At 47.1% G+C, this 13,430-nt stretch overlaps 1 protein-coding gene across 1 annotated transcript in view; it reads right to left on the reverse strand.

Annotated features, from left to right (window-relative positions):
• T265_02606 (hypothetical protein) overlaps positions 1 to 10,029 on the reverse strand; it is a gene marked incomplete at both ends in the record, with an annotated part of 11,670 nt that extends 1,641 nt beyond the window's left edge. Inside the window, 5 exons of the mRNA XM_009166904.1 lie at positions 193 to 391; positions 8,636 to 8,812; positions 8,851 to 9,153; positions 9,190 to 9,390; positions 9,451 to 10,029. Coding sequence (XP_009165168.1) covers positions 193 to 391; positions 8,636 to 8,812; positions 8,851 to 9,153; positions 9,190 to 9,390; positions 9,451 to 10,029 — 1,459 coding nt within the window. The remainder of the gene's footprint in view (positions 1 to 192; positions 392 to 8,635; positions 8,813 to 8,850; positions 9,154 to 9,189; positions 9,391 to 9,450) is intronic.
• Between the last annotated feature and the right edge of the window lie 3,401 nt (positions 10,030 to 13,430).

Genomic DNA, 13,430 nt, shown 5'->3' on the forward strand with positions numbered 1-13,430 from the left:
ATATGTATATATATACAGAAGGCACACTGACAACCAAAGTGAGTATTCCTTATTGTCGTTGTCACAATACAAGAACTGTCAAACAAGGCAGTGGCACTTTCTCACAAGTTGAGTTTGCATAAATGAATCAATCTGTTTTCAAATAATCATCACCGCTCAAAAACTGAAAACTACCGCTGTCAGGTTACTTACTACTCAAATTTGATGGTAGTTGGTAATGTGAGGAAGAGGAAGGCAACGGGGGGGAAGGTAACGACTGTGTAGGAAGGCGGACCGGGGCCCAAGTTGATGTTGTGGATGAGGACGCCACATCTACAGCGGAAGTTCGGACTGCAGACGCTAGTGCACCCAAAGGCAACTGACTGCTAGGCCCTCCGACGTTGTGGCGCATCTGAAAAGCGTTTCAAAGGAATTTCATAAGCACGTAGGAAGCAAGTGCGTCTTATGAAAAAGGACAAAACTTAACAGTCAGCTCAATCCAGTTTCTCAGATTTAAACATTGTGTCAAGATACGTTGGTCCAACCTGCAGTTTCGTTCATCGAAGATAGAAGGGACGATATTGAAACGGTTACGAGTTAAAGGTAATGGCCTAATGAATTCGTTGACGTCGAATCGCCAAACTCTACTCACGATGGGAAAAGGTGAAGGCATTGAGGGCAACAGTTTCGATGCAGGCGCACCACTAATGGAGTGACGAACCACATGAAGCTCCCTTTGATCGGATGATGGTGCCTCATCGGTAGAAGCGCAAGCCACGAGCTACGGAATCCTAAAACAATTCTAAGCCCCTTGTAACCCGCAACCCGGGCATTTGATTTCTGATAGGTGGCTCCGTTGGAATTTCGGCAAACCCTGTTCAGTCCTTGCCACAATTCAATTCGAAGGGCCATCAAATGTCAGGAAACGCTGCTTGCGCGTAGTGGGTGTAAAAGCATAAGGAATGAGGAGGTACGCATTTACATACGAGAGTTTTTGGCAATAAGCAGCAGTAAATCAATCACGCTTAGTATTTCACTGCAACATTACTTACTTTCGACCGCTATCCGTGACGGTTTTGCGTCGTTAGTCCGTGACTCCCACCGTAGAGGCACGAGGTTGCGGTACTCTATTTAGGCCGGACACCAAGGTCAATGATGTTTCCAGGATAAAGTGGAAGTTACGTGAGCAACACAATACGTTTAAAAATGGAGCCCAAGAGCGCTTTCGGTCTGTTTGCTGGGGGATATTTTTTGTCGTGTTGGTTATCCCAGCCTGACGGTGAAGTATTTTTGTCCAGGGCTTAACTTTGTCAATCTGATGTCAATGAGTGATTTTGGTGTGTTAGGGGAAACGAATAGTGTGAAGTGCCGTTGCAGGCTTCTTCGCTGGCATTTTTAATCACCGTTTTTCTCCGCGGGCTTTTTATAATCAGGACCTCAAGTTTCATTCAGGCGCACGTAACGCTTGCCCTGAGTGATGGCGTGATTTCCGCTTCATTACTTGTTCTTAATCCACCTCCTGTTTTATTTGCAGCGGTTACGCTCCAACTGCAGTCACCTAGGTGGCCGATTCTGACATTAGATCAATAATACTCAAGTGCTCCAGTTTTTAGATGAAGTGATTCATCCTAGATAGGGAAACTAGTTGCACTCTGTAGGTTGTGCTTGTTAGTACAGGTTCTTCATATGTCGCAGGACCGTCTACCTTGTTTCTCTTCTGCCCCTCGCTGCAGCTTGAAGCGGTCCTAAGTGGTCATCATGTTACTTGGTAGCAAAGTTTGAAATCACTGACCAGTAAACTCAGTCGTGTTGACAAATTCTGCCTTCCCAGATGGGGATGAGACCCGTCAGTGTTTTGATACTTAGAAACGATCTAGTGGATGATCACGCAACCTATTCACACAAGCCCCACTCCAGTGTCCCCATAAAATCTCCTACTGTATCTAGTCATGCCTTCTGGCGGCGCATCACCGACAGAGAAATTTATGCACCTACTTTTTTTTCTCATGTCCATGAATGTTAGCTCTCGAAGGATCTGTCACCTTTTTTACTATATACAGGTCCTCGCTAACTGCACGTACCTGTTTGGTACCCACCTCTCAAACTCTAAAATATTCACTCAATTGGTTTTATTATGATTGTCTCCATGCCGTTGCTCCGAATAATCGCATGCGTGAACCAGTCCAGAAATATTTTCCCACCATACCGGCCCAATCACTTGTCTGCCCGCAACTACTGTAGAACCCTTTATCGGTAGCGCGAAGGACACTCAATAATCCAGAGACAAACTGTCGGATATACCTACCCGGGTTTGTTTCTTCTCGAGCCCAGTCAGAACGGTTGACAGCACTTTTTCATTTCATTTCCGAACCTCTTGGTGACTTCGGGTCTTTCATTATTGTACCTCTAAAAGCTCCTACTTTCGAAACGAGGCATCATTCAACAGTTCCACATTACGGTCGAATTCCTTGATTCCTTCCGGAGGATGTGCGCCCAAATTAGCCGCTATCGTGGAGTGCCCTTTAGGTCTCCTCCCATTTGTGGATACTTACTCATCTTACTGGAAACTAGCATATATTCACTATATTAGAGACGGTAGGTCCAAACCCTAGTACTTACCACCCCAATTGTCTGAGTTCCTGCGATTTTTGGTGTGTGGTCTAGAGAACGATGCAAAACTGAATGGTTACCGAAACGCGTTCAGACGCAATCATTTCAAGGAAGTTGTTGGAGTATGTCTCACAACTATAGTTAAAAGTAAATTATGTCACGTGACATATCGAAGGATTTCGATCAGTCAACGCATGCTAGTCACTGCAAAATGCCGACCACACGCCAAACAAATCTGTTGAGGGACCCGCCAAACTGTGTGCGCCACGTCATCGTCTACAGTAATACCCCAGTCGTAAAAGGCGCGAGGTACACCCTAGCAGGGTTGCATGAAAAAAGGCTTGGTGGAAAAGCCATGTGTCCTTACGGAAAGAGTTCAAGAACAAGGTGTCTAGAAGTCAAAACAGTAACGAGCTTAACAAATCTGATCACCATATCGGACACCATCAGCAGAACTGACCCAACGCCCTTTACGAAATCTACCCCATGACAGTCCAGCTTCAGCTAAACAGTCTGTCGATAAAACGAACAATCGTCCTCCAGTTCTCGCACAATCGTCCTGTTGGGTCCAAACCGGATCCGAACTTTGCTCTTATTAGAACTCATCAGCAGTGCACATCCAATGGCCGTGCCGGGGTTTAAACCCCGCACATCTGACACGCGAAGTGAGCATGTTATCACCACTCCACCAGCGCACGCTGGGCTCATCCGGATTTTTACGTTTGAATGGCCGTGCGGGGTTTAAACCCCGCACATCTGACACGCGAAGTGAGCATGTTATCACCACTCCACCAGCGCACGCTGGGCTCATCCGGATTTTTACGTTTGAACAAGTGAACGTGTTCGCGCTTGAGTGATGTAAACGGAACGTCGATCGAGGCGTAGAGCGGTCCGTTCACGTCACTCAAGCGCGAACATGTTCAATTGTTCAGGCGTAAAAATGAGTGTGTGTGTGTGTTCTACAGAAACCCGCAACCACCAACACCTGATATTAAATGACAGCATAAATGCCACTAGGGTCGGTTGAGTGCCGTTACTTGTAGGATTCCTAACCACGTGCAGGAAGAATCACGTGGATCCCATCAACGAAGGCATGAAAATCCTATGGTACTCAGTTTGACTGTATCCGCTTTCACTTTGCACATCCATGTGATGACCTTTCCCCATATCCTTTGTCAGTATGTGTTCAGAATGAAGAACGGATCCTCTTTTGCTAGACGGTAGCACATGTTCTAGTCACCTTAGCCTGAAAGGCTAAGGTGCTGCTCCAGTGATTCTGCATCGTTACCGAGTACTTGCGTAAGCACTTATTTGCGCACATGCCACAGTGAGCTTAAGGTAGCTCAGTGATTAAGGCGCGAACCCAGTGACTGGAAACTTCATGGTTCGAATACCACCCAGGTATACCGACTGCTCCTGTCAATGTTTGACAAACCTTATGTTCTTGTGACTCCTCAGACAGCACGGCAACTAGGCAGCGAGTGTTACATCTGAATAATTATTTTCGTTTGCTGTGGTTAGGTGATTCCTGATACCGCTAGTCAGTTTTAAAAGCGTTTAGGGTCTTCAAATTGGAGGAGCCAAGCATGCTGCAAGCGGTGCTGACTTTTCCCGAGGAAGGACGGGCTAGAAAGGGTCAGACCTAAAACCCGCACACTCCGATCGCTCAAGCGTCGCCAGTGACTACCGACACATTATTCAGTTCGGTCAAAATATTTTTAAAACCAGAGTTTGGTGCTGTCATAAAGGCGCCTACTGTGCGCAGCCACATTGGGAGTGAGACAAGACTGTCTTACTCCATGCGTCCTCGGGTGAGGCCAGCACCCTGAGGCCAAGCAGGCTAGACCATTGAGTCATCTGTTCCAAGTAGAGTTCACAGAGGAGGCCCCACTGTCCGCTGTCTCGCGGGTCAGACTTTTGAGTTAAAGGCTAAGTCCAGCATGGGTGCCCGCTGCCTTGTGAGTCAGACTTATGAGTCAAATGCCCGAGGTGGGATGCCTCAACTAAACCCCCTATCTCGGCATGGGCAACCGGGAAGTATCATTTGCCTGCACGGCTCCATGTCCACCGATGTTTCTCCCCAACCACTTTTCACCACTCAAACGAATGATACTGGGTTATTTTATTGTCAGTTATCCGAACAATGTGTCTTACGTACCCCGGTACCCAGTAACAATAAACAGAATAGCACGCCAAATCCACGAGATCCTTTCTACGAAGTTCTTAACGTCCCAACTATAGGTAAAATTGGAAAACAGGTAATGCTCGCTGAGACCTTATGCTCTCCTAAAACTGATGTATGCTGCGTTTGTGAAACATGCATACAAGACCCAAGCGTTGTCATGCATCACAAAACGGCTAAGACGAACTCAGCCCTTCTACATTTCTCTCACCGTGTGTTTGGTGATCCGGAATCGATTGTTCAATGCGAGTTAGCTCAGTAGCTAGAACATGAAGTTACTGACCGGAAGGTCCGTGGTTCCCAACAGACCTCCGTATCTCGACTTCTCCTGTCTAGGCTTGGGAAACCTGGCAGTACCCCAGCCCTCGTGCTTCTTTTGGGTAGTATGAAAGCTAGACACCGAAAGGGTGCTCCGGCTGGACAATTTTTTGATCGATCGCTTGTGGAATACATGGCATTGAAGTTGCACTCACCCCCAGAGCTGATAGCGCTTTGTTCGGTTGGTTCCCAATGAACGATCGTCTTTACGTCACTTGGTTATCTAACTCAATAAAGCCTCTCGGCATACAAAACGGTACTTGTTTGTAGTGTTGGCGTATCACCACCACCATCATCAAAGACAGAAACATCAGTGTCGATACTGATGCTTCACTGCCTTACTAACAGCGTACGAGCAAGAGCCACCTGATGCTTCGCTTGCTTCGTTATGCGAATATTGAAGGTGGCTGAGTAGACAGACCTTCGGGGTTCGAAAACAGACTTCGAAGTGTTCAGGGTTGTAATTGAACTCGGACGTGCAGAAGCTGCAGCTGAGTGTGATGCGAGGCGAGCAAACGGTCGGTCTTAGAGTTGGGACCTGCGGAGAAAGTACTCAAATTTGGGTGGCGGGAGGGTGGAAGACGGGGAACATGGAACTGTAAGAAGGGAGGCGTCAGCAGTAGCATGTTTTCGCCTACCCGCCCTGATGTATGCAGCAAGGCAACCCGGCTGATGGCACCACGCGACGGCCGATGTGGCATGAGAGTATTGTTATCTGTAAACGTCATAGTTGTACGATGGCTGGGATACTGCCAGGGGGAACCACACCTAGACAGGAGGATGATTGGGGTCTTCAGCCAAAGCTCAAAAGCCTAACCGCAAGGCACAGGTATTGGGTTGGAAATGCAAGTACATTGCTAGCTTTAGGTGACACGTCACCACACATATCCCAACCCCCAACCCGGGGGAGGAAGGAGACTGTGTTCGTCAGACCTCTACCCATGGACCAACCTAGTATGACAATCTGTGAGTGTCGCGCGGACATCCCAGTATAGCTCAATGGATTGCCGAGGTACACAGACCACCACACTGCGGTAAGGTCCAGTCTCTTCGTGTCGGCGTATGCCCCCATCTCCGAAGAACTAACATGGCTCAGTACTATCGACCTAAGCTAGCTCGACATCTCTCTACAGTAAATCTGCACTGCATCCGTAGCGAGCACTTACTACCGGGAATAGCCGTACACTATACCAAATAAAAAGACCCACTGGGTATAGGAAAGCAGCAGGTAAGCGAAAAAAATGGCTCATTAACTCGCAAAAACATCGACTGGAAAGATGGACCGAACACTTCGAAGAACAACCTAGCTGGTCTCCTCCAGCACAGCCTGTGGAGATAGTACATACGGGCGAATGGAGTGTAAACCATGATCGTTCGTCGGAAGAGAAAATAAAGTACGAAATATCAGTACATGGCTGAAAGGTTCCACCACCATCTTAATGCGGTCACCATTGCAGTCGACGACGTTAAGTCGATTGACGCCACCCCCTTATGTATGCGTTGCGCAGTGACAGCAAGCCTACAGGTCCTTAGGGGCGAAAGAGCTTATGGCCACCTGTTGCATCCACCGTGAGTGCTTCACCCATTACCACTACAAACATGTCCCTATGATACTTCTTCCGCCAAGCATATTATCACCATATTAGGTTGCCTGAGCCCTAATGACACTCGCCTGTCAAGAAATCGTTCAGCTGTACCTGGATGCCATGCCACCCGGAGGGAACACGAGGGCTGGGATACTGCCAGGTTGCCCAGGTCTAGAAAGAAGTCGGGGGGCAAAGATCGGGTTTGAACCACGGACCTTCGGGTCGGTAAATTCACGCTCTAACCAGTGAGCCATCTCGTCCCGCCCGTCGAGTCCGGAAACATGCACTCATGATTCCCAACATGTCGATAGAACAGAAGGCCCTTTAGGGCGGTCTACTGCAAACAGGGACGTTTTATCAAGCAGTGATGTGGAGGACCTGAGGTACTGACAGACTTAAGCTTACCTACATTGAAGCGTCTGACGTTTCAACGTCTGGGCCTGTATCATTGACGGTTCCACGTTACTTGCTTCGCTTGTTTTGATACTAATATCTACGACGAGCGCCTTGCCTCAAAGACCCTTACCTGGCGGTTTTCATAAATGTTCATTGGCATATACTTCATTGACTAGCGTCTTTGCTAAGCATTCAGCGTCACACTGAATGTCCACTCACGTATTGGTCGTAATTCCCGCATTTGTCCTTATCTCCATTCAAAAGTTTCACTGCGAGCAGAAGTCCACTGAAATGACACGTTACCGATGATTTCTCGAATTTCCCGACCTCAGAGACACTGCTGGTCGTCAAGCTTGAACAAGATAATATGCGGTCCACCGGTATGGTGGATGCGATTCGCCTGTTCGGGGGCCCCATGTTACCTTAGGGGGCAAACAACAAACCCCAATAGATACTCGAGACACCGAAGACAGCTTCGTAGCGTCGTAGCACTTGATGCTTGAACACTTTAGATAGCATCTCCCATCGCAGTTTTCAGGCTGAGTGACCCGCATGCGACCACCCTGTCTTTTTAATTAACCCAGTCGGATAATCTAACCAATGCTTCATCGGCTGCTCCAATTCCTACACAGCAGGTCGGTGGTACACAACGTTCCAATCCTTCACCTTTCCATACCTCTCCCGTCCCGAACAGGACATCTGCAAACGGTGAGAATTCTTTGTTAAAGGCATCCCCGCGGTGTCGATCAATTACTGTCGCCAAAGGCAGCACCTACTTTTTGGACGGGACAAAGGTTTTAACGCATTGCCAGAAAGCTCGAGTTTACCATCGGAAATGTGCATGCTTGCGTACGTATGCTTAGTGTGTACGCTTAGTTTGACAATATGTTGTATTTCTCTCAGAAGGATCAGTACTTTCATACGGCGACCCGGGCAGCAAGTGTTGTTGGATTTTAACATCTTTTCCTTCGTTTATTTCCTTTCTGGGCAGTAAGTGCTGGTAAGGCCACCTAGCTGGACAGCGAAACAATACATAATCAATCTTCTGGCCCCACAGTTGCCGAACGAAAGCCATGTCATTGCCTTCTCCAATCCCAACCAAACGGACAAGATCTCCCTTCAAACCCTGTGACAATGATAAGCAATTTGGCGAACCGTTCGAATGAGGTACAGGAAGAAACTACCGAATTTTACCGGCGTCCTCTACCGGAGCTCCGGTACCTCTCATGCTGACACCGTTGGTCACGGGCTTTTCGATCGTTAGATAGGACTTGAGTTGGCATCGCGTTCGTACCGAGCTTACCGAAACACTAATTATTAGTGTCAGGCCATACATATCTGGAACATTCCGCTCGAACCAGTGGTATTCACTGAACCCTCATGATTTGTCGATCAGTGAAAGAGGAACCTCCACAATTAGACTAGAACGTCACGAACGGTTTCTAAAAAACCGGAGGAAGCGCAAAGCGCTGAAGTGGGGCCCTTTCTTTGTTACCTGTGGAAGAAGATACCAGAAAATATGCATGTACATCAACAGATTTATTCAATAACAGAACCGACTTACTGGCAGTTGGAGCTGACGAAGGTAATCGTAATAGGATTCGCGAATAACCTGAGCCTCTATGCAACGTTCAAGTTCCGAATGTTCGGTCTCCGCAAGTTTGTCACGTAACATAGTTTCCTCCAGTTGGGTGGCTTCTGACTCGTTAATAGCTTTGGCGATTAGATCAGGCTCAGCAAGCTGCATGGATAAAAATCAGACTGCGGAAGGTCACTTACGCTAGGTTGGTAGTTTGGCATCCCTAGTCCGTAACCAAATGATGGATTGAACGGGTCAACAATCGAGTTATAATGAACTCGGCCATGATAGCTCAACCGTATTGGGAATTCTTTAGAATAGTCCGCATGAAAGACGTTGATAGGTTCCACTGAGTCGTAGTATATTTCGACAGGTCTGTTGTACAGTTCCGCAATAGCTTGTATCTCAATATGATTCCCGTAACAGGTGATATCGCGTTTGCGGTTTATGTAATGCTCGAAGTCCTCGGTGACGTATGCGGAGAAATGTTCTTTGTTCTTAAGCTAAAGTAATAATTGTGGTAACCCGAATACATTTACCATATAGTCAATGACCTGATTCCGAACGACATCGTGCTTTTCTTCGTCGCCAAATATTTGGTGCGCTAGGATGGGGGCATAATCGTTGTAACAAAATAACATACAGACACTTCGGAAAAGACAAGCACCATCCGCCTGCACCTTGATTATTTTCCAGCCTTTCTTCTCCACAAGAAGCTTTTCCAGATTAGTGTCATCAGACTAATAGAGAATCCATCAACAGATGAGTACCAATACCTGTACAGGAGTGTTCCGAAGTACATGTGCGGCCGCGTAGTACTCATCTTCACTGTTGTTGCCGTTTTCTTTGTCGGGTATCGGTGATAACACAGGAGTAGACGTGGGTTCTCGAGAAGCTCCGCGGAATTCGAATGAATTGCCCAGAGCTTCGGGCTGCTGTGCGGCGACGCGCAGCTGTGTTCGGTTAAAGTGAGGAGCCGGCGGATAAGTCGTACTGTCCGGCAGCGTGGACTCCATCTGGTGGCTTGGCCGGACTCGGGATCGGTGCACAATGGCCTCCTTCCGTTCCTCCGGAAACGCATATGGCTTGTAACCATGACCATGGCGACTGTGTGTCGGGCAGACCTCAGCTCCTTCCCACTCGGTTTGACGATCAGGCTTTGGCCTATCTTTGCGGTTCTTAATCGTCATTGCTTCACTGCTATATGCTGGGTAAATTGATAATTTCCCGATGATGTCGTCGACAAGATAATCAATATGCGCTTCAGACGATTCAGAATCGCTCGACGCACCAGAACCACCGCCAGACGAGCGCCCGCCCTCAGCTCTGGACACCATTGCGCCGGGGCGCCATTTTCTAAGTACCTTGTCTTCAACCATTCGTTCAAGATTAAATGAGGACTGACGAGGTAAAATGGTTGCGAGTCCAAATCTACTCATTACTATGAACTCCAAAGGTTCAATCCAAACAGCGGGAAATTCGAACTACGGCAGTACGGATTTTGCGCGGCCACATGAAATCATGCATTTTGTGATGTTCCGCATCTTTCTTTTGCTACCATTGTACCACTACGTATTTTGCCAACTGCATGAACGTTTCTGTTTGAATCCGAAAAACCACGAAAACGCGCTTTTACACGGTGTGAACATGGTCGTGTGCTTCGACGTTCTCTCCTGATTTCGCGCGCGCCCACAGCGGTCACGCGCGAGGTTATGTGCTGACTCTGGCATCAAAACATTTCAGACTATCTTCGGAATTTGTGTGAGAAATGTTCAAAAGGAGACCCCTGGACAACCGTGATTGGACTATTACTTATTCGCTAACCTGGCCAACGAAAAAACATTTTTAAAAAGAACAGCCCCTGGTGAGTCAGTTCTATTTGACCCTCTTTAACTCGAGCTAGCGTTATTATTTTTTTCCTCTGCCGCACACCCCCGCTAAAGTAGCTTTTTGTGTGGCCAAACCATCGCAGCAACATGCGTTGTTGAGCCCAGTATCACCCAGCTCTCAGATAACGACCCGTTTTTTTGGCAGATAGTGTACTGCTGACGGCTTCCGCAGCAACGACTGACAGCAAGTTGTACGTATCCATAACCACTCGAGACGGCCTATAAATTCAGACCAGCTTTCAGGCAGTTTTAAAAAACGCCTCGTTGTCCATCTTAATGAGGCAGCCACGCGTCTACTCACAGTTTGCGTTCGAAATATCCGTGTAACGGCCGTCGGAAAACAGCCAGATCACTTTGGCACAGGCTATAGTACTGTGCGAGGAGGTTCAGGATATCCAGGCCTTCTCCCTGTTCCACACGCACTAACGCGTCCATCAGACGTGTTGCAGGTCTATGTGCTGTCCTCATTTATTGTAGTTTCCTTTATTTGCAGACAACCTGTGTGTCAGCCGTGCTGCAGACGTGGCAGACGTGCGCGTCACTGAAGATGTTCACAAATTTGGTGAATGAACCACCTATGCATGTGAACATACCTTTGCCCAGTTAACCATACTGGTGTGGACTATTATTCCGGGAGCATCCATCAAGACATCCATTTAGGCTGGGAAAGCTTCACACCGACGCATTTCCCTCTGTTGAGTCCAGAAAAGGGTGATGATGGGCGTGACGCCGAAATTTGTCAAGGATAAACCTGATTTTACAATGTGTTCATGTGTCCTCCTCAAATAGAAGCCAGAAAATCATCTGATTATCGGAGGCCCTAATTAGAACCATTTTGTGAACAGAGTATAATTGGCAAACTGCTCTGACAGCAACGGTCCTTGAACAGAGAAGTTTGAAGGGCAATGAAGGGTGAGAAATGTTCAAAAGGAGACCCCTGGACAACCGTGATTGGACTATTACTTATTCGCTAACCTGGCCAACGACAAACATTTTTAAAAAGAACAGCCCCTGGTGAGTCAGTTCTATTTGACCCTCTTTAACTCGAGCTAGCGTTATTATTTTTTTCCTCTGCCGCAAACCCCCGCTAAAGTAGCTTTTTGTGTGGCCAGACCATCGCACCAACATGCGTTGTTGAGCCCAGTATCACCCAGCTCTCAGATAACGACCCGTTTTTTTGGCAGATAGTGTACTGCTGACGGCTTCCGCAGCAACGACTGACAGCAAGTTGTACGTATCCATAACCACTCGAGACGGCCTATAAATTCAGACCAGCTTTCAGGCAGTTTTAAAAAACGCCTCGTTGTCCATCTTAATGAGGCAGCCACGCGTCTACTCACAGTTTGCGTTCGAAATATCCGTGTAACGGCCGTCGGAAAACAGCCAGATCACTTTGGCACAGGCTATAGTACTGTGCGAGGAGGTTCAGGATATCCAGGCCTTCTCCCTGTTCCACACGCACTAACGCGTCCATCAGACGTGTTGCAGGTCTATGTGCTGTCCTCATTTATTGTAGTTTCCTTTATTTGCAGACAACCTGTGTGTCAGCCGTGCTGCAGACGTGGCAGACGTGCGCGTCACTGAAGATGTTCACAAATTTGGTGAATGAACCACCTATGCATGTGAACATACCTTTGCCCAGTTAACCATACTGGTGTGGACTATTATTCCGGGAGCATCCATCAAGACATCCATTTAGGCTGGGAAAGCTTCACACCGACGCATTTCCCTCTGTTGAGTCCAGAAAAGGGTGATGATGGGCGTGACGCCGAAATTTGTCAAGGATAAACCTGATTTTACAATGTGTTCATGTGTCCTCCTCAAATAGAAGCCAGAAAATCATCTGATTATCGGAGGCCCTAATTAGAACCATTTTGTGAACAGAGTATAATTGGCAAACTGCTCTGACAGCAACGGTCCTTGAACAGAGAAGTTTGAAGGGCAATGAAGGCTACTCAGCCATAGAATTGTTCTGATATTTTGATCGCGACACTTGCCCTCAGTGCACTGTGGGCACGATGCATAGATCTTACGACCGCTGACTAATTGGTTGCATTCTGCGAGCTTCTTGGTTACCAATATTTTTCCGTGCTTTGAATTCCCACATGTTAATGGAGGATTTCAAGGTACCAGTTGCTAGACAGTTGAATGGTGCCTCAAAAGGTGAAATATCATCAACCGACCAAATTGGCTGTCCTCAGGATCGTTGCCCGCACTGGACAACACGCGCGATTGTCCGCATTCAAATCATGAATAAGATAAAACTGGTTGGAATTGTGACCTTGAAACCTACGTTTTGGGCCCAGATGCACTACGGCTTAATTACCCTTTGATGATGTGGGTGACAGCGATGACTTTTTGAGAGCTATTAGAAAACATGTCAAAAGGGAAGCGATACAAAAAGGTTCCCCGATCCAGTTAGGGTAACAAGATCTGGGTGATAAAGTGGTTACCGGCGGCGTTCTTGATCATAAATATATCGATGTACCGGACAGAAGATGCCAAACGAAGCACCAGTTGAAGGCAGTAGTTTTCTGTTCCAACGCTCGCCCTTTCCGGTGGAATCTTCAAAACCATTTTGGTTGAAAGGCCTTTGGGGCAAATAATAATAATAATTAATAGTAATAATAATAATAATGTTTATTATAATAATTAAATAATAATAATAATGTTTATTCCAAACTTGTGAGCGGCATGCCGTTAGGCATGAGCGCGTTACGTTCGAAATCGGTTTCGTTTCGCCCCCGTGCAAATTCTTGAAAAAAAAATTTTCGTTGTTCTATTTATTCACAGAGTACACAAGAGTAATTGTTCGATTTTATTACTCTAACAAAACATTTGAGAGATAACCCTTTATATTTTGCGCACACCTCCTATTTTACATCTAGTCC

This window comes from Opisthorchis viverrini (assembly GCF_000715545.1).
Source record: "Opisthorchis viverrini unplaced genomic scaffold opera_v5_33, whole genome shotgun sequence".
NCBI classification, from domain to species: domain Eukaryota; kingdom Metazoa; phylum Platyhelminthes; class Trematoda; order Opisthorchiida; family Opisthorchiidae; genus Opisthorchis; species Opisthorchis viverrini.